At 45.2% G+C, this 25,486-nt stretch overlaps 1 protein-coding gene across 3 annotated transcripts in view; it reads right to left on the reverse strand.

The window, feature by feature from the left end:
- The window catches only part of KCNIP3 (potassium voltage-gated channel interacting protein 3), a 126,516-nt gene that overhangs the window by 26,865 nt on the left and 74,165 nt on the right, over positions 1-25,486 (reverse strand). The window contains exon 1 of one of the 3 annotated variants that reach the window (XM_054997777.1): positions 16,486-16,588. The exons of the other annotated variants lie outside the window; for them this stretch is intronic. Coding sequence (XP_054853752.1) covers positions 16,486-16,588 — 103 coding nt within the window. Of the gene's footprint in view, positions 1-16,485; positions 16,589-25,486 lie in introns of those variants that run through there. 3 annotated transcript variants of the gene reach the window in all.

Genomic DNA, 25,486 nt, shown 5'->3' on the forward strand with positions numbered 1-25,486 from the left:
TATGAGGAAAGGTTGAAGGAGCTCAGTATGTTTAGCCTGGAGAGGAGACGACTGAGAAGTGATATGATAACCATCTTCAAGCACCTGAAGGGCTGTCATATAAAGGATGATGCAGAGTTGTTTCCTGTTGCCCCAGAAGGTCAGACCAGAAAAAATGGGTTGAAATTTTTTTGGCTAAACATTAAGAAGAACTTTCTGACAGAGTGGCTCCTGAATGGAACAGGCTTCCTCGGGAGGTGGTGGGCTTTCCTTCTTTGGAGGTTTTTAAGCAGAGGCTAGATGGCCATCTGACAGCAATGCTGATTCTGTGAACCTAGGCAGATCATGATGAGCGGGAGGGCTGGAAGGTTTACATCAATACTTAGTTCTCGTGGCCCCTTCTTACACCTCCAGGGTAATGCTGATTGCCACTTTGGGGACAGGAAGTAATTTTCCCCAGGCCAGTTTCTTTAGGGATCCTGACAGTGTTTTGCCATCTTCTCGGCATGGAGCAGGGCTCAGTGGATGTGTGTAGGGGTGGGGTGGGGGTTGTGAATTTCTTGCACTGTGCAGGCACTTGGACTAGATGACCTTGGAGGTCTCTTCCAACCCTATGAATCTACAATTCTATAATTCTATGCTTCTAAGAGATCAAAAACTCCCCTGTAAACCAAGTGAAGGTTTTAGACAAAAACTAAATCATCACATGACTTTTGGAATGCGTGCAATGGTCTGGAGGTTCTGGAGACAAAAGAAATTCAAGAACGAAACAAAAATGTCTTAGTATAATGTCTACAATAGTTGTTCTACTTGAAATGAAAGAAACCTTGTTGTTTGCAAGTTGCCAGGCACTATGAGCCAGGAATCTTGCGGCTCAGGCATTGGCACCATGTTCCTATGCCACCTAAGATGATCAGAAAGAGCAGTTTCTCCTTCTTGCATGATACTTGAACTGAAGATCTCCCAATGAAATTGTTCAGCAGTAGGCTTAGCATAGAAAGAAGAAAGGACTTCTTCCCATGAGGCATCATTAGCTTATGGGACTTACCTCCATAAAGGCATAATAATGGGCATTAGCTCAGATGCTTTTCAAAGGGGATTAGAACAAAGTCATGGAAGACAGACAAGAAATCTCCACATACAGAGATGGTGTACCAGTTAGCAGGTGCTGAAGGGAACTCTGTGGGTCTTCCCTTTCACAACCTACTTCCCAGAGCATCTAACTGTCCGCTCTTGGAAACAGGATGCCAGACTAGATGAAACTTTGGTCTGCTGCAGCAGGATTCTTCAGTTAAATCAAACAGGCATACGAGTGCCACAGCCCAGAACTCTACTGCCCTGGAAGTCAAGTGATCCTACAGAACCAATTGCATGCTAACACCTGCCATGCAATCTGCTGCACCCCCTACCCTCCAGTCCGGGCAACCCATTTTTGAGAAAGCCTCCAGAATATCCTTTTGTCCCTTCTGTGCAGGGACTTTGCAGCTGGGATATATGAAGGAAGAAGGAAATAAGGAGCAGATCAGTTAGGAAAGGCCAAACTGAATAGGTTGAATTTTACATGGAGTGATAGAAGGAACTAATCCCTATGGTCAGGACTCGTAGTGAGAGAGAAAGGGCTGATGAAGATACGGGGGTTTGATCTCCAACCAATTCTGCTAGCAGAGGCACTTTTCTCCTGTGGAAGAAGCTTGCCCCGATGCATGTGACGGGGAAGACTTCTTCCACCGGAGGAAAGTGCCTCTACTTGTGAAACAGATCTGCAGGATCAAACCTTTTTCCAGGTGAAACAAAAAGAAAGATGCCAAAAGTGAAGAAAGCAAGACAGGAAGTGGGGCACAGTGACAATGAAGAAAGGGAAGACATAAGAGAGCAAAGGTTCTGCAGGTTAAAACAAGAAGAAAAGCAAGAAGAAAGAAGAAGCCAGCCAAAGCTAGTTTGCATCTTATAATCACCAGATGGCTCTCAGTAGCAACCAGTTACAATCTCTCCTGTCAATCACTGGGCCAAGCTCCTTGATCAAAGCTACTAATGCCATTCTCAGGTTGAAAGCCAGACTGGCAGGATGCCAAGATGCCCCAGCATCACGATGCACCTGAGGCTGCAGGACATCTACCTGTACCATAAGTGTTTCTCTAAAGGAAAAAAAATAGGAGACACTACAAGAAGTTGCCAGGGAATCTATCTGAACATCACTTCTGGGAAATTGCTCATCTGCTTAGCAGTTGTTTTCATGATCATGATCATATTATTATCAATTATTCAATATCATTATTATGAGACATCAACCAATTAAAAAAGTTACGGTTTATTGATCATCCTTCTCTTATCTATTACTCATTTAATCATATTTAAATATATTTGCATATGACAGAAACATCAACAGTAATGCCCCTTTGCGCTAATAAAGGGAATGCAAGATAAATTAGTTTAATAAATAAATGAAAAGTCAGCAGTTCTTGCTTGAAGAAAAGGCCCATCTTAAAAAAAAAATTTCCAATCTTTGTTGGAACAGAACGCAACAGAACCCAAACAGCTTACAAAAAATTAAACGTGTGTTCCTTCAACTCTTAACCTCATTGGTTACTAAGGGCCCTGCTGGTTAATCAATAAAAACTGGAGATGATTATTCTACTGAGCAATCCTAAACAGAGTTATGCTGTTCCGACTCCATTGAAGTAAATGGAGTTAGAAGGGTGTAACTCTGCTTAAGATTGCAGTGCAAATTATTTAAAGCATGATAACATATATGAAGGCAGTGTTCGAAACATTTAGCTCGGTAATTCTTACAACAACCCTGTAAGGTAGGTCAATATTATGATTTTATTTATCATTTACTTTATTTATACCCCACCTTTCTCCCCCATGGGGACCCAAAGCAGCTTACCTTGTTCTCCCCTCCTCCATGTTATCCTCATAACAATCATGTGAGGTAGGTTAGGCTCAGAGGGCATGACTGATCTACAGTCACCCAGTGAGTTTCCATGGCAGGGTAGGGATTCAGACCCGCGTCTCCCAGATCCTAGCCCAACACCCTAAGCACTATACCATGTTGGCTGTCAGCCATAGTGCAAAGAAAGGGTCTGAGGCCAGTGAAAGAGGGACTTGCGAGAGAGGGATGTGCCACAAAGTATGGCAGAGCTGAGATTTGAGCTGGCAACTTTGTAGTTCACACTTCTATTTGGAAGAAGACAGACATGATATTATAAGTGCCGAGGAAGTGGTTTGGACATAATTCACTGTCCTGAAAACAAATGCCTCAGAATGCGTCCAAATTGAGCTCCAATCATTTCCACTGCACTTAAAATGCTACATCCGCCTTTACTCTCCAGAACTCTCCTTCACTAGCTCATGTGCACAGAACTTCAACAGAAGCAGGGCTGCTAATGCACAGGTTACCTGCTTCTGGTTGTAACCCATCTTGCATACCCTCCTGGCAGTGGTCATTCCTGTCAGGAGTGTGTCTGTGATTCCATGCTTAAGCAATGCAGTGAACTACACCGGCAAATGGCAAGTGTTTTGACCACAGGCAGGGGAAGGCAACTGTACCAGATTATACACAAGGTGATCAAATACCAGATTTGCTGTAGCTCTCGACATAGTACTTATTCCTGTAAATGTGAAATGTAGCAGAAAGTAGCTGCAGGCTTGAGATACAGCCAAGAAGGTCTGACTGGAGACCAGTCTGCCAGCAGCCCCTTCCTCTTATATGGACTTCTGAGAAACTGGAAGCAGAAGCTAAAGGCCCTCTGCTGAGCTTGCATCCTAAGGCAAGACAGCACGGAGGAGGAATGTCCTGACAACACTGCAAGTCATGGCAATAGCCCCGATTTAAAAAAGCAGGAGACAAATTCATGGTCTATTAATGGCTATGATTCAGGGAAGCTAAATGAAACCTTCATGTATAGGAGCAGTATACCACAGCATACCATATGCTGAGGTCAAACAAGAAGAGAAGACCTTCAACAGTTTCTAGTGATCTAGCAGACATCAGGATAGCTAAAGCTTTGGTTGACATCCGGTCTCTGACATAAAACCGTCTCCCATGGCGCTGTCCCTGGTGCTGCAGATCTTGCTGCTGTTTGTAGGACTTGCTACTGTGTTGCCACAACCTAGGCCATTTTCACACTGCTTGCCGGCCACGGAACATCGTGCCGAGCTCCCAGAACGACAGCGTCTTCCTGGCACGATTTCGTGCGAGAATGGTAGTTCTTGCGCAAAATCACGCCAGGAAGACGCTGTCATTCCAGGAGTTCGGCGTGATGTTCCGTGGCCGGTAAGCAGTGTGAAAATGGCCCTAATGTCTGCTATCTCCAGCTGCTGGGTACCTCAATTGCCCTGGTAGTCTTCTGTCTAGGCTCCTGCCTCAGCTGGAACATGACAAGGGGATGCCAAAAAAAGTGTGCTGTGGCAAGATTTGGAAGAGGCAACATAGAAATCTCCTAAACAAACAAACAAACAAACAAACAAACAAACAAACAAACAAACAAACAAACAAACAAACAAACAAACAAACAAACAAACAAAACTTATTTAGCAATACAGAATGCAGTCTTTACATAAGTTGTGAGTCCACTCATGTTGCCATCGTACAAAAATGTTTCTTTGCCCTTCTGCCGTGAATTGTGTTGATTGTTTGCATTACCACTGTAGTTGGTATAGATGTCAGAGTTGGCATAGTGGGGCATATCGTACAGAAGCAGCTGCAGAAAAGCTATCACGGGCAGTGTTGAGAGTTGGACCTCCAAATTTAGGAAGCAAGTGTTTGTCAGGAACACTTATGTCCAAGCAAGAGCAACTGCGATACACTGGGGGAAGGGGGCATGGCTCAGTGGTATAACATCAATCCCCAGCATCTCCAGCTTTATTTTTATTTTATTTTACTTCTTTTATATCCCTCCTTTCTCCACAAAGGGGAACTAAAGCAGCTTACATCATTCTCCTCTCCCCACTCTTATTCTCACAACACCCCTGTGAGATAGGTTAGGCTGAGAGACGGCTCAAGGTCACCCAGCAAGCTTCCATGGTAGAGTGGGGGACTGAACTTAACTTGCCCAGATCTAGTCTGTCACTTTAGCCACTCCCCCGTCCTGGCTCTCTGTTAAAAGGATCAGAAAATAAGTGGTATGAAAAACCTGTACCTGAGCCCCTGGAGAGCTGCTGTCAGTCTGAGTAGACAACACAGACCCTGACAGACCAATAGCGGTCTGACTTGAAAGACTTGGTATAAAGCAGTTGTGTGTTCACAGACTGACCGTCACCCTGCTCTGACACCAGGTATCATTCAGTTAGGCTGCAGACCATCCTGGGCCAATCACAAGGTTCCACAGATGGGCCACTGGACTCCGTCACCCTGTGAAAGCATTCAGGTGATGTTTGGCTTTGCTTACCTTAGAAGGACCAGGTGGAAGAGACAAGACAATCAGAAGGGAAAGCCTGTGAGGCAACAGTTCGGAGATCTTTCCACAGATCTCTAGGAGCAATAATCAAGAGAGTTGTTCTTCTGCAATCATTATTTCTGTTGCAGAAAAAAAGTCTACCCTGACTCAAGGTCTCAAGGAAAGACTTTCGTGGATGATTAAGTCTTTCTTACCTATTACTTCTGCTATGTCTGCAGGATCAACCCAGCCGTGAGAGAGTGAACAAGGGCCTCCTAATGCATCTCATGCACTGTCAACAAAATTGCTCCCTGAAGTTCTAACCTCTATTACCAGGGACGGTGCCAGAGAAAGAGTGGCGGCAACCTTGACTTCACAGAAGAAGGGAAAATGCTCGAGCCCGTGTGTTTTTCAGAGGCCTTACAAACCAGGGCTCAGATTCAAAGCGCCAGGTTCTAATGCTCGCTTCCCAGCTGTCAAATGGAAGTAAATGGCCTAACAAAGAATGACACTACAATCCTAAGCAGAGTCAATGGATTTAGAAAGGGGTATGTCTACTTAGGAGTGCATTGTGGGGCACCGCACAGAAAGACGCTGGTGTGAACCTCTCTTAGCAGACTAGATTGTGAAACGCAAACTGTTTTGCGACTTAGGGTCATGCCATAAAAACGTCAAGGTATTTTATTTAGGGGGGTAAAAATGATAAGACCAGCCTGTGTGGAATCATTTGGGATCCGCTGCTTTCTAGGACACGGAATTCTTCTTGGGGAGGCTACAATAATTTCATTTACTTGTTCATTAAATAGTTGTTCTGCCTTACAGTGCAGAAGGGCCCTTAAAATGCTTAAGGATTATACAGTAACACACTGCACAATAAAAGATCAATATGCACAACAAAAAATAAATCAAAAGCGATCCAAAAACACAATTAAAGTCAAATTGATCCAGGACAGCTCTCCTTCAGCAGCAAATATCTGCCTACATGACCTACAGAGCAAGAATCCTGCTGGCTCTTTGGAAGAGCAAGTTTCACCAAAAAGAGCAGCTCTTGAGAAGACCATGTTCCTTGCAGCCACCAGCCTACTTCAGGACTTGGGCGTTCTTAAAGTGTGTGGCAGCAGATACAGGAGGAGTCAGTCCTCATGAGCAGGGCCTCATGGTAGGGCCTGGAGTTGTCCCAGAATTACAACTGATCTCCAGACTACAGAGATCAGTTTCCACTGAGGAAATGGCAGCTTCATGGGGTGGACTAGAAAAAATGGGAGCTCTAGAGTGACACCACATCCCTGCTGAGCTCCCTCTCCTCCCTAAACTCTACCACCCCCAGGAGTCACCCCCAAATCTCCAAGAATTTCCCAAGCCAGAGTTTGGCAATCCTGCTTAATAGGGTATGTCCCCACCTACCAACCCACCCCGGCCCAATACAGCCCATGACTAGAAAAATGAACTTTTAAAGGCCCAACCTACACATTATAATTTAGGGTCTGTGTTTCCCCGACATGACTTTGACTCTGACATCCAGGTGTTGGGACGGAGTGGGGGCAGGTTTCCAAGGATATGGGGCCCTGATCAGCTTCCCGCTGGCTCTTGTTGCCTGCCACTGCACAGCTGGGTGGCTGGAAGAAATTCCTAAGGTGAAATGGGGGTGGGGGGATATGATTGGTATCCCCGGTGTGATGATTAAGCCATACAGTTTCAGGTGAATGCTCGAGTATTAGTCCCAATTAGATGATGTCATTCTAGATTACACTGGAATTGATGTCACTTCACTGGAGGAGCTGATTTCTCCCTAGTGCAAATCTCCACCTCCCCAATCTCTTGCCAGCCCTTGCATGGTGACCCTAATTGGGACGATGGCATGGGGACAGAAGGGGCTGCAGTCTGTTCCCCTGAGCCATTTTCTGGTACAAAGCAGCACACGGGGTGTTATTTGCCCCATTGTGAGGCTGCATGCATGTGTACTTACGTGCTACCCATAAGCAATCTTCAAACTGTTTCAGCTCAGGAAAACTGCAGGAAGGAAGGCTGAAAACCTCCCCACTGGACCCCCTAGTACCATAGTCCTGATTTGAATCGGGGCCCACACACTCTGAGAAGTTGCGCTCCCGTTCCTGACATTTGTCAAAGTCAGGTGGAAGAAACTTGGATCCTACATGTTACAAATCATAATGGTAGTTTGGGCCTTGGGCCCAGAAAGGATCCCTAAAAGCCCCTTCTGCACTGGGGACATAACTCCTCACTTTCCCTGAAGTCAAGCCGAAAGGCACGGAATCGGCCTGTATGTGGCCATTTGCACCTCTCTAAAACTCGATATTAAAATCTTTATATTTGATACCCAGATATTTAGCCTCCTATTCTCCATGCCAAAGCAAAAAGAATAAAAAAGGAACTTCCCCCTGTGTTTTCAAATCAGGGATTCATTGATCCTGTGCTAGACTTTAAAAAAAAGAGGAAAGGGGAGTGAGGAATGGGGAAGAATGGAAAGATGGGGTGGGGGAGTGGCTGGCTAGACAAGAGTAGCCAATTACAATGCAGTAGGCTGGCAGGGCGCGGGAGAGGGGGGAAGAAGGTAGAACACTAAAAACAGAATAAAGAATATACAGGAGGAAACAGCCTACCGCAAAGCGGATTTTTTAAAAAAAAGTTGGGGTATAAGTGCTCCCAGGAAAGTTGGGGAAAAGCTACCCAGTGGACAGAGTGACTAATGGTGGAAAATCTGGTGTTGACAGTCACAAAAATACCACTGCAGTATACAAACTGAACTGTCAAAATTGACCTGTGTAGACTCGGCTTCAGTCTTGTCTCTCTCCTCCACCCAGAATTCCACTTCCAAAATTCGACATTGTGAACCAAGGAAAGCCAAACTGAGTTATGCAAGTTATTTTATTTATTTATGTACTTTAAATATACTCTGCCTTATCTTCTTAGACTCAAGGCAGCTCACAAAGCAACAACAAGCTGCAAACACATGCAAACTAATATTAACAGTCCACCAAGAAGACCTAAACAACACATAAGATAAAGATCTGCTAAAATGTTTACATTTCATTAAACAATATTTGACATAAAACTGTTTTACATGCCTTCCTGAATGCAGAAGTAAAAGTACCCTTCACACCAACTCAGGTAAACTAGTTCAAAAGTCTGGACCACCCAAGAAAAAGCCCACGACCTGACTGTTGTCAGATGGACAATCCTAAGAGAGAGCACCACAAGGAGATTACCTTAAGAACAAAGCTGGCACAGGGTGTATAGGAGATGTGGTTTGGGACAAATTCTGGGCTGTTGGTGAGGCATAATTTTCAAGCTTTGGGTTATTCTCAGCTGCTAAACCCAAGCAAAAAGGGCATATTGTTTATGCTACACAGGGGTAGGGTTGCCAGCCACCAGGTAGGGGCTGGAGTTCTTCATGAATTACAACTGATTTCCAGGCTACAGAGATCTGTTCCCCTGGAGTAAATGGCTGCGTTGGAGGGTAGACTATATGACATTCTACCCCACTGAGGCTCCTCCCCTCCCCAAACCAGTGGTGGACCGACATTTTTGAGACCCTGAAGCTTGGGGGCCCCTTCTCGATCAGCAACAATAGGGCAACATCTAGGGGTGCCAGACCCCCAGTGGGGGTGGGGGATCCCCCGCCATTGCCCCCTCACACCCCGCCCCCACTTAACTGGCCAGCAGGGGGGGCGCACCCTCCGTGCGCGCTCTCCTGCGGAGCTTCGCTCTCCTGCAGATTGGGCCCATTTTGAGGCGCTGCGGAGCGCTTCTGCATTCTGCAGCGCCTCGAAACGGCCCCGTTTTGGCACAGATCGGGCCCATTTTGAGCCGCTGCAGAGCGCAGGAGCACTCCTGCACATCACAGCATCCCAAAACGGGCCTGATCCGCACCAAAACGGCCGTGGATCTGGCCCATTTTGGCATGGATTGGGCCCATTTTAGGACGTTGCGGCACGCAGGAGTGCTCCTGCACTTCGCAGCTCCTCAAAATGGGCCCTATCTGTGCCAAAACGGGGCCGTTTTGAGGCGCTGCGGAGTGCAGGAGTGCTGCTGTGCTCCACAGCAGCCGCCAACGTGAGCCCCTGTGGGGTGTGGGTGCGCTGGGGGTGTGTGCGCAGCGTGATGATGTCACTTCATGGCATGCACAACCCCCAGAAGGACAGAGGTAAGAGCCAGGCCCCGATCCACCGCTGGGAGCTTGAGGGGGCCTGGCAACCCTAGCAACATCCAACAAGGTCCAAAGGGCCTTGCTGCCCTTGCAAAGACCTTGAGGCCCAAAAGGCGAAGAACAGGGTGGTGGGGTGGAGCCCTTGAAAACGAGCTGTACAGTCAGCCCTTTCCTACCAGCAATGAAGTCTGGGTAACTGCTGTTATCTTCTTCAATGGGGTTGTTCCATGGCAGATCACCACAAATTCTTTAAAAATTTAACCACTACATCTCAGATGAATTGTAAAACTATTAAGCCATGCACCAATGAAGGATTCGAGGATCCAGCTGCCAAAATGTAGGCTTTGAATAGATTCTGGCAAGCTCAGCAAGCCCATATAGCTGGGGGTTTGAGTGCTGCAAGCCCCTGAGAAAACTTTGAAATTACAGGGACATTTTGAGGCCACATGAAACAGGCATTAGAGCATATTCTAAGGTCAATATTAAGTACTTCAACCCATTGGCATATGATTCTGTCACTAAAATAGCCTTATTTTAATAACAAACATTTTTAAAAACTCCATCAAATTTGTTGAAAAATTCACTCATTAAAAAAAATTGCTTCAGGGCCCCTCCAGGATTAGGGGCCCTGAAGCTTAAGCTTCATTCGTTTCATAGTAGATCCGCCCCTGTCCAAACCCGGATCTCCTCAGTCTCCACTCCCAAATCTCCAGGCATTTTCCAATCTTGAGATGGCAACCCTATGTTGAAGACTGAAGGGGATGACTTTTGGGTCTGATGCTATGTGCAAGGGTAAGATCTTGCACAAGTGCTGAACATTGCAGGCATTGCCAGTGGCGGAAAAGAGACAAACTGAGCCAGACAAACTTGGGAAAATACCAGCTATGCAATGCCCTGCCCTGGAGGGCCTAAGCAACTATGTAGTCTGTGGTTTCTCACCGTAATGGTCAACGGGAAGGTTCCATTGTTTCATTTAATTCTCCCCTGAAGAAACGAGCACTATTTTATAGGTGTTAGAGGAAAGAACACCCTGCCATTTTGTCATGAAACCAAAGTTTAAATGGAATGAAAACAGTATTTTTCTCCAAGACAATACAAGGCCATATCTAAGCCCAGTTGGTTGTATCACAGAAATATGGTCCTCTCTCTCTCTCTCTCTCTCTCTCTCTCTCTCTCTCTCTCTCTTTTTCTCTCCTCATCCCTGGCAAATTTAAAGCACGTAAAAAACAGGAATACTATACCCTCTCTACATCTCTACTACTAAAGACCGTAAATGTGTTTGTGTAGATACTCACCTGCATACACACACAGACACAGACACACACCTCTATATGATAGGGTTACCAACCTCCAACTGGAGCTTGGAGTTCTCCCAGAATTTCAATTCATCTCCACACTACAGAGATTGGTTCCTCTGGAGAAATTTTAGCTTTGGAGGGCCAGTTCTATATGGCATCATCCCCACTGAGTTCCCTCCCTTCCCCAAATGCCATCCTTCCCAGGCACTGCCCTCCAATCTCCAGAAATATCCCAGGATGGACTTGGCAAGCCTAACAGGGGCAACAATAGAAGATGCCCCATCAGCTCCCCTGAGGATCCAACCGACCATTGCTGGAAACAGCAGGCTGGACTACATGGGTCCTTGGCAATCCCGATTGTCTTTGCTCTCAGGTCAGATTTCCTTGTCTCCCAATCTGTCACCCAAATGATATCCAATATTGGCTGCTGCACCTCACCTCACGGTAGGGCCATCTCTGTCCAGCAGATTTATTATTATTATTATTTTTCACCAGAGATGCAGCCTGAGATTGTCCCCTTCAGCAAGGTCAGAGCAAGATTGGGACATGATGCAGCAACTGTTTTTAAAAATAGGACTAATTGCAGCAGGAGTAGCAGCTCTAAGCCCACCCTGAGCCTCCCCCAAACTGCTGGCTCAGCAGAGGGATGGTCCACCCAGCGGGCGGGGGGGGGGCATCTGACTCTTGCAGTGCGCAGTGCAGTGCGCCTTCCTCCCTGCGGCCATTCAGAGGAAGGGGTGAGGGATGGGGGGACTGGGGAGGTTTCTGCTGTCTAGCTTTCTTCCACTTTCCTTCTTCCTCCTCCTATTGGGACTTGGAGGGCTTTTGCCATGGTGCAGTGAGAAAAGGGGGGTGGTAGCAGAGGCAGGGGAGATGCCAGCCATCACACAGTGTCCTTGAGGGGTCTCTGGAACATATTCCATTTCTTGATTTAAGACTCCAACAAGCAGGTTTTACTCCTTGGTTAATATTTTATTATCGGCTGCTAAGATGACTTTGTGGTTACTGATACCTTTGCCTCTGCATTGGACTGAGGTGAGAGCAGGATGGACAAATATACCTACAGAGATTTCCAGGGAGATATGGGGAATTTCTACCAAGAGCCCCCAAGGCCCTTCTAGTGTAGGATGAATTGGCCCTTCTTGGCTCATATCTTGCAGGGGTCACAAACTCACTAGGCAGCCTTAGGAAAAACACTATCCACTCAACAAGTTCACTCTAGGGTTGCCAACCCCTAGTTGGGGTCTGGAGATCTGGAATTACAACTGATCTCCAGGCCACAGAGATCAGTTCCCCTGGAGAAAATGGCTGCCTTGAAAGGTGGACTCTATGGAATTATACCCAGCTGAGATCCCTCGCCTCTGCTCCTCAAACCCTACCCTTCCCAGGCTCCACTCCCCCACATCTCTAGGAATTCCCCAGTGCAGAGCTGGCAATCTTCACTCTCTGATTTGAACAGGATGATTACAGTGTCCTACCTGGTGTTGCTGTAAGGATTTCTGAGCTCATGTACATAAAGCACTATGTCAGTTATAATTTCTTGAGTTCTTACATGCCCTGCCTTCAGGTTTACAGTCTAGGAGATTATTCCCACAAAGGAAAGGATGTAGAAGGAAAGTGGTTTGAAAAGGAGAAAGGGGATGCATTTTGAGCCTGAATTTTTGATCTACTCCACTCTTTGTTGTGAGAGACGAAATCTTCCCTTTCAGCAGTCTACTGGCTGATGATGAAAACCTCACTTGCTAGGAATGTTATTAAAGTCAAACGATAGTCTTATTAGGACCCACCAAAAAGCTTCCAAGCCTATCAGAACTTCTACTCAGGGTGAATGTTAACCAAAATATAGAACACATTTTTTCTCCCCCCACCTCCTCTTTTTGCTTAATATTCAGCCTGAAAAAAGAGTCCTGGGGGTGAACCCCAGGAACAGCAAAATACTTTTGATTTTGTTTGCTTCTAATAAAGGTATTTCTTTACTTTCCAAGCATGGCATTTCTCTAATGGGTCACCATTATTGTTTTTATGGTGGCGTTACTAAAGAACATGCATCCTCATCTTTGAGAAAGTTACGTGGATCACCTACCGCTAAGGATCTAACTCTTCTGTTGAAAGAGGCTCAAATTAATGTTTTGCACGAACAGGACAAGAAAAGGCATAAGCAATGGGTGTTTCTGAATCCTCTGTTTTTCCAGTGCTGTCTACATTACAATGAAGTTTGTGGGTCACACCTGTGGCCTGAAGATCAACAATGTTCAGTGGGAGATAAATGTCCTGTTTTCCATGTATTCTCCTTCCTTGTAGCACACATATCAGTCAGCACCAGAGTTTAATTACTAAAATGAGAGAGCTGAAACCCACCTGGGCTAAAACTTTTTTTCCCTAGAAGCCCTGCATTCTATCCCCAGATCTGTAAGGGAATTAGAGACTGCGGGGTAAACAGGCTAGAGAAATTGGATGCAGACTGGGGAGATCCAAAATTCAAATTCCTGTTTAGCCATGAAGCTGAATGCATGATTGTGCTTCCATCTGTCCCCACCTGACACATCACAGGGCTGTATATTATAGTTACAAATAACATAGTAGCACTTAAACCAGCAGAAAACAAGGCAAAAACAAAGCAAAAGTCTGCAAAAACCAAAGTCCAAATTTAGCTGATCACAACCAACCAGAAAACCCAATCAACAAAAAGTATGGGTAAACAGAAACTGCTACTAGAAGCTCACCAAATCCACTTCTAAGCAACTACTGGGGGAGATAGGCCAAAGCTGGTGTACCACAATTGAAAGGGCCCTACTTCTAGCAACCTGGTCCCAGGCCATTTAAAGCTTTAAAGGTTAAAGTCAGCACCTTGAATAGAGCCCAGAACAAAATGGGCAGCCAGGGTAGTTGTGTGTCTAGACAGGCACATGTTCTGTATGAGAAATGTTGCCCAGCAATCTGGCTGCTGCATTTAATACCCATTCCAGCTTCTGAATAATCTTCAAGGGCAGATCCACACAAAGGGTACTACAGTAGTCATCCAGAATGTGATGGTCAGTGTATGGATAACAATGGCCAATTCATACCTGTTCAAGATAAAGTGGTAGTTGGTGCACCAGATGAAGTTGATGAAAAGTGCTGTGGACCACAGCAGAGATCTGTATCTCCAACTACTGACCTGGAACAAAAAGCACCCCGAACACTCAATCCTGCTTCTTCAGAGGTAGTGCAACCCCATCCAGAACGTACTGACTTCTCAACACCAGATTGAAGACACTCATCTTATCTGGATTGAGCTTCAGTTTGTTGACCCTCATCAGACCCCCATTGATAGTTCCAGGCAAGGATTCAGGACATCTGCTACCTCTCTGTAGTATGATAAAAAGGTGATACATCTGGGTGTTGATGCCTTACTGCAGATTTCCAGATGACCTTACCCAGTGGCTTCAACCTGAAGTTCAATTCTATAGCCAGCACTTTCCCCAAGGAGTTCAGTGGAGACCCAGAATTTCCATTCCATAGCAAGGGTCAAGAGGGCCAGAATCTATTTTTGCAAGCTGGGAGATGCACAATTGACATTCATGAATTCAATTTCAGTTCACAAATCACTCATATAAACATTTTAAAATGGAAAGATGCAAGTAGAATCCATGCCATTGGAGGTTTGTTTTTTTTCTCTTCTGGATATCTAGGATTGGATGCAGCCAGCCTTTTCCATCAAATTCATCCAGCTCCCCTTTATAATACTAAGCCCATCCCATATGACTTTTGCACATGGTGGTCCCATCATTGTCAGCATAGCCATTTTGGGTGGTCCAAGATGATGCCTCCTTTCTTTTTCACCAGCAGAAAAGATGGTGAGATCTAACCGATGAGCTAAAAACAGACAATAGATTGGATCCAGTAATCTGCCAGTGAAAAAAATCTGACAGGTGAGGATTTTTGCCTTTTTCTCTTCCTCTAAGCAATCCCCTGAAAGGTTGATGTCCAGGGTTACAGGACCCATATGGACTAACAGCCATGCAAATCAGTGGGCAAAAATACTCCTTTGTCCTCTTCCATCAGGTAGAGCTGCACTGGCAGAAGGAGAGGGTGACTTTGTCCCCCTTCACCCTCCTCATTGCAGCTTTCTGACCTATGTGGTGATTAACCCTGCCATCCTAGAAATCTGCTTTCCAGGGGTTAGAAGGGACTGTCAGGAAGAGGAGATCATATTGAAAAAAGAATCACTGCTAGTAATACACTCATTCATCCCACTTCTGCCTCTACTAAACAGATTTGGCAGGGTTTGCTGTTATTGGAAAAACTTGCAAAACCTGATGGATCAGATGTGATGCAAGACATGTGCTTGTACCTCATGAGAAGCATTTTCAGCTCTCTTGAAAACTACTGTTGGGCTCTAGTGAAAGTCAGGTGATTGCACATCATGTTTTGACCATACTGACATGCTGAAACCACATGACATGTGCGGTGATGTAGTAGCAAATCTGAATCTGGTGAATCAATCTTGTCACTGCTTCACCATGCAGCCTGGGAACCCAAGCCATGCTTGATCATTTAGAAATGGCTCTGTTTCTCTGGACTGAGAGATGCTATGCAAGGTAGAGCTGCTGACTATGTTCTGTGTCATTCATAGGTCTTTGGATTATGGGGTGCTTTAAGAGTCTCTGGCACTTATCAGTAAAAAGATCAGGCAGAGGAAATGTGAGAACAAAGAAGCACCCTATAGTAGCAAAAGGGGGCATTGGGGAATTTTCAAAGAAAGAGCCCCATAGTTGTATCAATGTGATTATTAATTATATTAATATCCCACCTGGCATATGTGGCATTCCCAGAGAATCTCCCATCCAAGCTCTGCCAGGAGCCAGACCTGCTTCATTAAAACAAAGTTGCTGCAGCTCCCAGAGCATAGCATGACTTCTCCATCCCAGCATCCCTCTGGGCCAACTGAGATGTTTCTGCATAAGGCTCAGATCCTTATGCATCTAATTAGCCTACAGGGGTTTCCTCCATCACCTGCTTTATCTGCAAGCTCAAACTGCACGGCTTAGCACCATACCTTTTCAGCATCTTTTTCAGAGGGTTTTTTTTGTTGCTTTATTTAAAATCCTTCCTGAGGAAGAGTTCTGTGAAGCTCCAATACTTTGAAAAATGCATTGTGATCATGGTTTACACTAATAAAGCTATTTAGTTCATTTGATTTGGATTCAGAGGAAAAGGGGACATTGCCCTTAAGGTCCAGCAGATTTTCAACCACCCAGAAGGAAAATTTCTGGCAGATGAAGGTTTAAAAACGCCAAGATTTTGCTAGTCAGTTTCTCCTCCAAAGTTTCCCACCTGTAAGTCCCACTGCAAATAACAAGGCTTCCTAAGGAACAACCCCTTCCTTCTGAATATTCTTAAGAAACCACAAGAGGAAGAGCAGTTAGTAGGGATAAGGCAATGGCTTTAACTAGGAAGTGTCATCAAGAAGCCAAAGGGAAGTCATGAGAATACCCAGCAATGGTTTTTGGCAAGAAACAGAAGAACTGGATGCAGCAGCGCTAATGGTTCTAAAAAGCCTTACATTCACCAGGGAAAGCTTTGGCCAGGGATCAAGGAAGACGGGTTGCGGGGGAGGCAAATGGGCACAACAGAGGGGCTTGGGTGGTTGGGAGAGCCAGGAAAAGGTACATGAACTAGTTACCTTCCATGGACATGGGCTCCAGGATCCCGAACTGTTTGAGGACTGCGATGAAAAGGATAATGACCACCGCCATGGCGCAAAGTTCCATCCCCTGGATTGCCATCGCTGGCCAGTGTCCTGTGACGGGCAGTGCAACTCTGGGGGCATGCGACTTGTACCCCCCAGGGCCAGCTCAGCTCCCCTGGGAACCAGAGTGATAAGGTGCTTGCCTGGGAGCAATCCGTCTGCAGCAGAAAACAGCCTCCTCACCTCCTTCCCCCTGCAGCCTCACATCTTTGAGTCCTCACATTGGGAAGACTGATGAGTTGCTGCCTCCCTTCAGGTTTGCCCCATGGAAATGATGCAGGGCAGAGGGGGTGGGAAAGAGAGAGGGAGAGGAAGAGGAAAGGTGGCTGCACCCAAGAGGGGCTTGTTGCTGCTTTGGATCATGAAGGAAAAAACAACGCCAAAACTTTCACAACTTGGAAGGCAAAACTTCCCCAGCAGCTGCTGTAGCAAGTTCCCGGTACGGCTGGAGCATCTTCCCAGAGGCAAATCATGTCATTGCTAAAAGCCTTCCTGGATTCAGCTAGTCAGGAAAGTCGGTCTCTAGTCCTGTGCAGGAGGCAGGCATACACAGCAGGGTCAGTCCGAGTTTCTAAGGGGCATCCCCCATGCCCTGCAATGCACCGATGACGGAGCGGAGAGCTTTCCCAGGGTGCTGGCATCTCGGCCGTCTGCAATGCCATTGGCTACAAGGGCAGCTATAAAACATCAACAGCCCCCACCCTGAGAAAGCCACAGAAGGAGGGGAGGAGGAGGAGGGAGGAGGAAGCAAGAGTGCTGGGAGTGTCTCCTTCACTCTTCTGGCAGGGCAGTCCAGGATGCCAGAGATGAGGATCACCATGACAACAACACTGTGGTCCAGCCTCTCTTCAGAGAAGCAAGCCAGCCAGCAAGTGCCCTTCTGAAAAGCACCGCTGGTGCTTTTGTATACAACGAGAGTCTCTTTCTGCTAGTTTGCTGCCTTTTCCAGGCTCCTAGGTTGTGAATTGATTGTGGAACTGAGCACTGGGTTTGCTCTTTTTAAAATTTCTGGAACCTCCAGCTGAATACTTTGGCACATAGGCACAGTGGCTTTCTCTGAGAGAACAATGTGCTTCTGAGCATGAGCAAAGTGCCTTTCCCTTCTTTAAGAAAAAAAAATCAATTTAAGGACACAATACCTTTGAGCATGGGCAGTTTTCCCTTCCAGAGGAAAACAATCTCTTGAAAACTAAACTGAGCCAAAAACACTTCATGGAGAGTAGGGGAATAACAAAAGCATTTAGCCCACAAATGTTTTGTGGTTCGATATCTGTTTTGCTGGCATAAATTCTCATGAGGCTGGTAAGATTCTCTTTGGGTGCCAGCCTCTACAAGTAGCTAAGGAATGTGGGAGGAGAAAATTATTCCTTTCCCCAGTGCAAACTGTACATTTCCAACTTCAGTTTTAGAGCTTCCTAAATGATGAGTTTTGGAGCATTTCTGCTCTGAGAATAATGCCAATTCCTGCCAATGGCAGCTGAGCTGGTATTGTGGCCTTAGGTTCCTACTGATTTTATGGCATTTATTCACTGGTTCTCATTAATGTTCATTGTTCATTGGGGGGGGGGGTGTACAGATTTGGAGAGGCAAACTATACAAGTTTTTAATAACAAATAAATACAGACATTTCATAGGGTTTGCTAACCAATTGATAGTTTTCCAGTAAAATTACTAATTTCTATATTCTCAATGCAAGTGTGGCTGGTTTTCTGCTTTCCTGTCCCAAGAGCCTTTGGTGTGACCCAATCAAGTCGGCAACATGTTCAGGATCCCTAAAAGCAGTGGGATGGTTGCTTTTCCATTGTGTCCATCTCTTTCTCCTTCCTATTTTTATATCCTCCCTCCCATCCTGATGAAGGTTTCTGAGAAACTCCAATGCTTGCATTCCTTAACACAAAGGTGACTTATTTCTGGAATCTACAACTATGTTCAGACAGGCAACCAGTGTTGGACCTCTGAAAACCCAGTCAATTCCAGACTCTACCTGGCTTTGCCCATGACCCACAAACTGCTGATCTGTCTCTTCCCTTTACCCTCCAGATCTTCCTGTGCTCCACTCACACACACACCCAATTTCCCTTGGCCCCACGTAACCTGATTCTGTGCTAGCCTCCACACCAAGGCATTAATATTTTTGGAATCAAGTGGGCAACCTCAGGCTTTGTTGCCTTGGAGGCTATTATTAACCAAAAGGCAGGGCATAAATATTTCTAAATAAGTACACCTGATGTTTTAACATTTGCTCATTTGTTTGCAGTTTTCTGCACACAATCCACAAGTCCTTCCTTTCACAATGGCATCACATTCTGCAAACACTCCGTGTGCTATACTGAATGACTTAGAAAGTGCAATACAACCAGCACCACCTCCACTCCCACCCCAGTGATGCATTCCTGGCTCTTGTAAGCAACCATGCATAGACACTTGGTTGCAGAAACGTCAAAGGGCTCTCATACAATATACCTGCATTCAGTGCCTGACTGAAGATCATGGAGTGGCTCTTGCTTATTCATGTCTGCTTAGTTTCACTAACACACCAATGCTGGTTCTTGAATTTGTGCTCTCCTTCAGAGACAGAGTGCTCTTTTTTCATACCAAGAAAGATCCTGGCAGGCTGCTTTCCTGGAAGCCACGAGGAAGCCGAGCACCAATGGCAGCATCAGAGGGGCTGGGCCTGGCAAGCACTCATGGGTGCAGGCTAACCTGCTGCTTTCTGCCACCTGTGTCCAAGTGGCTAGAGTGTTAGACCCGTCTGGTAGTGCAGGAAGAGGGCAAGCCAACACCCACAGTAGTCATTGCTGCTAGCTGTGATCCACCTACCTCCTGGTTCACCTTAATGTTCCAATCTGCTCTACCCATTTCTTCTCAAGATTTTAGAATGTGGACTTAATAGGATTTTTTTAAACAGTTGCTCAACACTTCCCAGTACTACAACTCATGCCACTCTTACATGAAAGGGGGAGAAACACACTTGCCCTTGAGCATCAGTTTGAGGGACCCTTGTAAATTTAAACATCTTTGCTTTCAGTGCTCATAGGGAAGGTGTGAAAAATGCGATAATTCATCCAGAGAAGAGAAGGGAACTTTGGTTTATGTCCTGTGGCTCGGAAGGTTTATGCCCCTTATCTATTTCGATTATGCAGTGGTTTTTAAATTATTCATTTTAAGTGCTGATTGAGTGGTAGACTCAAGCTCATTTTTAACCTCAGCAATGATGGAAAAAGTTGCACATATTTTTCAAAAAAGCTAATTTGCTGGACAGCCACCACCATAAATCCAATTCATTCCTTAAAAGAAAAATCCTCTCTTCCTGTGATAGATGGAAGGAGCGCTTTCCTAAAGAGAAATCATGCAACAACTAGTTCCACAATATGCTTAACACTACTACAAAATGAAATGTAGAGATTATTCACCTCCCATGATGGGAAGGGATGTGAAGAGGGAAGTTGCATTTTGTTGAACCTGAAATGCACTTGTCTTCTACATTGAACAAGTTGTCATGTAACAGGAGAGAAGAGAATAATAATAATTTTTAAAAACATTTTATAAATAACCACTAAGTGTATACAAGTCATAATAGTTCCCTGTTGTGCTATCTCTTACTAATCTATACTAAATAGAGCCTGTCCAAGCAGTCAAAGAAGCAGTAGCACACTCAGGATTCCACGCAACATCAAGGGAATGTTATGCATCCAAATAAGTAACTGACGTCAACAAAAATGTCTGCTAAAATTAGTCTGAAAAGTTGTGACTTGAGCCCTGCTATCTAGAAGGGAAAGTATTTCTGCCTCCTAGGTTGCCAACCTCCCGTTAGGGCTTGGAGTTCTCCTGAAAGTACAACTGATCCCCAGACTACAGTAATCAGTTCCCTGGAGGAGATGGTCGGTTCAAAGGGCAGACTGTATGGCATCACAGCACACGTCCTGTCTCCTTCTGCCCTTTCCAAACCCCACTTCCAAATCTCCAGGAATTTCCTAAGCCAAAGTTGGAAGCACTACCCCTCCCCCACCTGATGACCACTTGTGGTTGCTTGTCCATTCAGGCCATCTTGGTGCAAATTCTTTCAAGGGAGTGTTGCCCCGGTCAGAACTGGGAGAGTGCCCAAAGGTTTGAAATCCTATCAGGATAGCTGCTTTTCCACACTGAAAAAGGTAGCACTGTACAAAGAGAACCATCTTAATGGATGCAGAAAGCAGGTTTATTAAGCAAAACTATAGTTTGAGTATCAAGGCAATAAATATTTTAGAAATCTTCCTTTATTTACTTGTGTCAGCAGCTCCTTCTGAAGCAAGTAAAAAGAACAAGGGTAGGGGACAGGGTGGAAAGACAGCTATAATATCTACTTGCTCTGCTAAAGAGCTCAGTGCTCAGAACAGAACCATTATTGTGTTTAATGAAACTGCATTTTCACCCGTCGGAACCCTGGCCAGGTTGTGCATCCCACAGATGGAGTAATTTGTGGACTGGAACCAAAACTATTCAGATAGGCAGAAACTGATGTATTTAATGCATTAGATTTTGTTACTGGTTGCAGAATCCATCAGAGATGCATTCCTCTGAGCTACCCTTACCCACATGCAAAAGAGTCCCTTTTTCTCTCACCCTGTATTCAGGGTAAAAAGCTTTCACCTAAAGAATGATAATCTGAGATTATTTCAGAATATTCTCATTTCTTACACCTGATCAAACAAGTTTGCTGATATTTTATTCTTTTAGTCTGTCATTTGTGCCCCCCCCCCTCAAGAATTCCATTTTGGCTTGGGAAGAAAGGGAAGAAAGACATTGCTCTATAAACAAGGCATTGATCCCTATTTCTCTCAATGTAAAATATTAAAGATGTTTAAATGGATAAAAGCTTTAGGCCTCCATTCTTTCCCATCCATGATACATTAGCAGGAATTGGCCAATCGGCTTGATGGATGGCATCTGACAACCTGCTGGGCGGTTGGTCAGCCTGCTTGAATCCCCCTTATACACCACCATCTTTTTGCTTAGTCAATAAGGAGCACGCAACACCAGAATATATTTTGATAATAACAGTTGAAACCTCTTCCAATGAAATGTGGTGAACGGAATGAGAAAGGTCCAGGCTGATGGGTCAGGTCATGTGGCTCAGAGGCTGCCTTAAACCTTGCCCTTGCCCACCTAAACTGTGAGCAAGGAATGCCATTCCATCCAGATTCTGAGTAAGCATTTGCTGAAAACTTAGTGTTTTACTGTTCTGACTGGTACAACTGTGTTCTGCCAAGTAACCAATACTGTGCTTGAAAATCCTGCACAATTTGGAATCCAAGAGACTTTGCCCATGAACTGCCAACATTGGCAAGTATCACTTCAATCCACCCTGCATTGCCCTTATCTACCCTTCCAGCTCTGACCCACCATTTCCCCCCAGATTTACTTAGACCACCCCAGGTTTTTCCAGGCACCATCTGTTCTGAGCCCAACCTAAGGCCCAGGATTTTTAAATGAAACATCAGCAATCTTGCTACAATCTGCCATTGCAGGGCTCCTTGTCACTAAGGATACTCTAACACCCATCAGTGCAACTCACTAATCGTTCGTAAGCAGCTGATTGTTGCTGACCAGTTGGGCTATTCAAATCAACTCTGTCTTGTTCATCAGATCGCATTTTGTGTGATCATATAGCACGGTATAGTGCAGTTGGCAATATTTCAAACTTGCTTCCTTACACAACCCGATGAAATTCTCCTCCCCCCACCATAGAGCTGTCATAACAGATTATTGCTCATCAGCCAGTTGTATGAATAAACAGTGAGTGAACTCATTAGTCAACTAGTTTTTATAAACACTATATATTTTTAATAGTCTTAACATTTGTTTTGTCCATGTTACCATTGAGATTAATGCACATATCATTGAGATACGTGCATTATTCAACAACCTTATGAGATTTGTAGTATTAGGGTTTCCAGCTCCAGACTGGGAAATACTTGAAGATTTGGAGGTGGAACCTGGAGATGGCGGGATTGGGGGAGGGGGGGACCTCTGTGGGGCATAATGCCATCGCGTCCACCATCTAAAGCATCCATTTTCTCCAGGGGAACTGATTTCTGTAGCCTGGAGACCAGTTGTAATTCCGGGAGGTTGTCAACCCTGTGTAGTAGCCTCCCTCCCCAAGTATAACTTAATTACCTGACCGTGATCATCCATCCATTTCACCTACTATGTAGATGCAAAAGTGGCTTGCGGGGTAGAAGGAAATTAAAGTTAACAACTACGGCTATTGTGCAGCCACAAAGCTGTTCACTATATGCTGAAGCCAGATGATGGCAAAGCGAGATTTCCCGAGTGATCATGGCTGTTTGTCACAAAGTTTGCAGCATCTCTACTCACCAGCTTCTTGCCACTTTCACTCTATGAGGGGTAAAGACATCTAAGTCATAAATCAATACGCATGAAACTTGAGCAGTGAGAGATCCAACAAACGACCACAGCTGACAGTTTCTGTAGACACACAATTGCTGGTAAGAGAGTTGCAGGTGTTATGATAGATAGAACCGTTGTTGCCATGCTGTACGCACTCATTTCTCCACTCTCCCTCCCAGTTATCATCTTTGGTCAAACAAGTTTTTGAAACACTACAAAACTTGCAATCAGAGACAATACCAGGATGAAACACAGTGCCTTTATGTGCCCTTCAATGGTCTGAGCAAAAAACCTGCTTGTCTCCAAATCCCAGTCTTGTGAAGATGTCCCACAAACTAGCTCTTTATACAAAAACAGACTCCTTAAGTGGCTGGGGGTGGGTGAGTAGAAAATGGAGCCTATATCCCTTGCACAAGATTAGCCGGGGGAGGGAGAAAGCCAGCATTTGATCAACTATGTATGACCTCTGTAACATGGAGAAAACCACTGAGGAGAAAGAGACTCTGTTGCAATCATTCCTCTTCCTCAGTCTGCCCCCTCTACATATTTCTCTTCCTCACCACAATGTGCTGGCAAAAGCACCCGGTTGTGGCCACAGGTCAGACTGACAAAGTGGCATAAGCAGCCCGCAGGGCACATGGGCAGCCAACAGCCCACCAGGAGTTTCCTTCAGCTCATTGCTCATTCAGCTCTGCTGCACTCTCAGAAGCTTCTCAGCTAGAAGAACGGACACAAAAAAAGTACAGCCTGCCTCTGAAGCAAATCTCCAGTCCATTCAGTATGCAAATATTGTGCTATTCTGCACCCCAGTGCCTGGTGTCTGACATTTTTGTAGCAGATTCAGCACTGGACAGTATCCAACAAGAAGCAGGAAAAATCAGAAGTGTTACAGTCCAAATGTTGATGTCAAATTTTAACTTTGAGATCTGAACACTAAATCTTGAAACCAAATGACAACATATTAATGTGCAAATTGCAAAATTAGTAAATATGCCCAGTTCTGAATTTTTGCAAAGCTATTTCACATTATCACTCCACGACAGGGATACATATGTAGTGGCTAGAGGGTTGGGACTTTACAGGGGAGGCTTCAGGTCAAAGCACTGTTCAGCCCAGCCACAAAGGTCACGTGGTGACCTTGAGTCAATTACTCTCTCTCATTTTAACCTACTATGCTATGAGGATAAAATCGGGGGAGCAGGGGTGCCATACACACCACAGCAAAAGGCCAGGATCAAACTGTAGTCAATAAATAACTAACAATATGAGGTCATTTTTCAGAATTCACAGTTCAAAATTCCAATCGCAATGCTGTGCCAACCATATACTAAGCCTACTACATAATCCACGGCTTTGGTGACCTGTATGCCTCAAGGTGCTTTGCTATGCAGTTGCCCACTCTCTTGTTCTAGTCTGGCTGCTGTACTACCACAAGCTACTTAATAGACAGCTGTTTAACCAGTAGATTTGTACCTGTCATGAGCAAGCAGCAGGGAGGACACCACTGCCTGAGATTCTGCTATCTTTTAACATAACATTCAAAGGCACAGGAGCCTTACTTAGCAGACCAAAAGAGTTGGCATTGCTATTAATCTGACTTATACTCAGAACTCCATTCTTGATGCTGTTTAATAAATGTCTGGATTGTTTCACAGCAGTGTCTCTGTTTCAACAGTTTGGTGGACAGCAATGCATGTTCTCTCACTGTTTATTAGACAGCTCACCTGTCTTTGGTGTGGGACACACTAGAAGGGGACTGTGAGGGTTTACCAAAGTCTGCACAGTTGTGTTCTAGCAAGGAGTAAGCAACAGGCTCCTCTGGGTTCACAATCCCTCTGAGCACTGCTGGTGTGTGATAGGGACACCTCCAAGTGTGATTCTGTGATCTATCAGTGCAGCTTTTCAAGGCATTGAGCTGCCCCCAAACCGGAGGAAAAATCAGATTAATTTTTTAAAAAATATCTGAGGACAAGTGACCCCTCCAGCCCAAGCTTCTCTGAACTAGAATTCTCTGTCTATCCAAAGACAGAGCCCTGCCCTGTTTCTCATGAGAAACTATCCCTTCCAGGATCAGTCAAAAGTATTTTGCAACTCTAGCCGAAAATGTATTTATATTGGTATGGGGAACTGTTTGATCCTCAAGGGAACAACAGGGTCTAGGGTCAGGGTGGAATTGCTCATTACACTTGAAAGTTTCTTGATTAGCCCCTGGAATTCCACCCCCACCAGCAGTTTATTTTATTATTCCAACTCTGCCCTTTCCTTGAACCTTTCTGGAGTGGAGACAGCCCACCACTGCCAGCATCCCAAACCTTTGTAATTGATCTAGGAGCTTGGTTAACCCCTCCTCCCTCTCACAGCTTCCAGAAGCCAGAAGAAATCCTAGGGCTTCATAACTCTCCCCCTCTTAACACTGGGAGACTGTCAGTCGAATTGTCATCTGCCCTTCATTGCCTTCTGAGAAGTGTTGCAGAGAGAGATGGAGAGTAATTTACAGGGCAATGAACGCATCATTAAGAAGCTCTGACGGCTGAGTCGGGGTGAG

The sequence above is a fragment of the Eublepharis macularius genome, chromosome 14 (assembly GCF_028583425.1).
Source record: "Eublepharis macularius isolate TG4126 chromosome 14, MPM_Emac_v1.0, whole genome shotgun sequence".
NCBI classification, from domain to species: domain Eukaryota; kingdom Metazoa; phylum Chordata; class Lepidosauria; order Squamata; family Eublepharidae; genus Eublepharis; species Eublepharis macularius.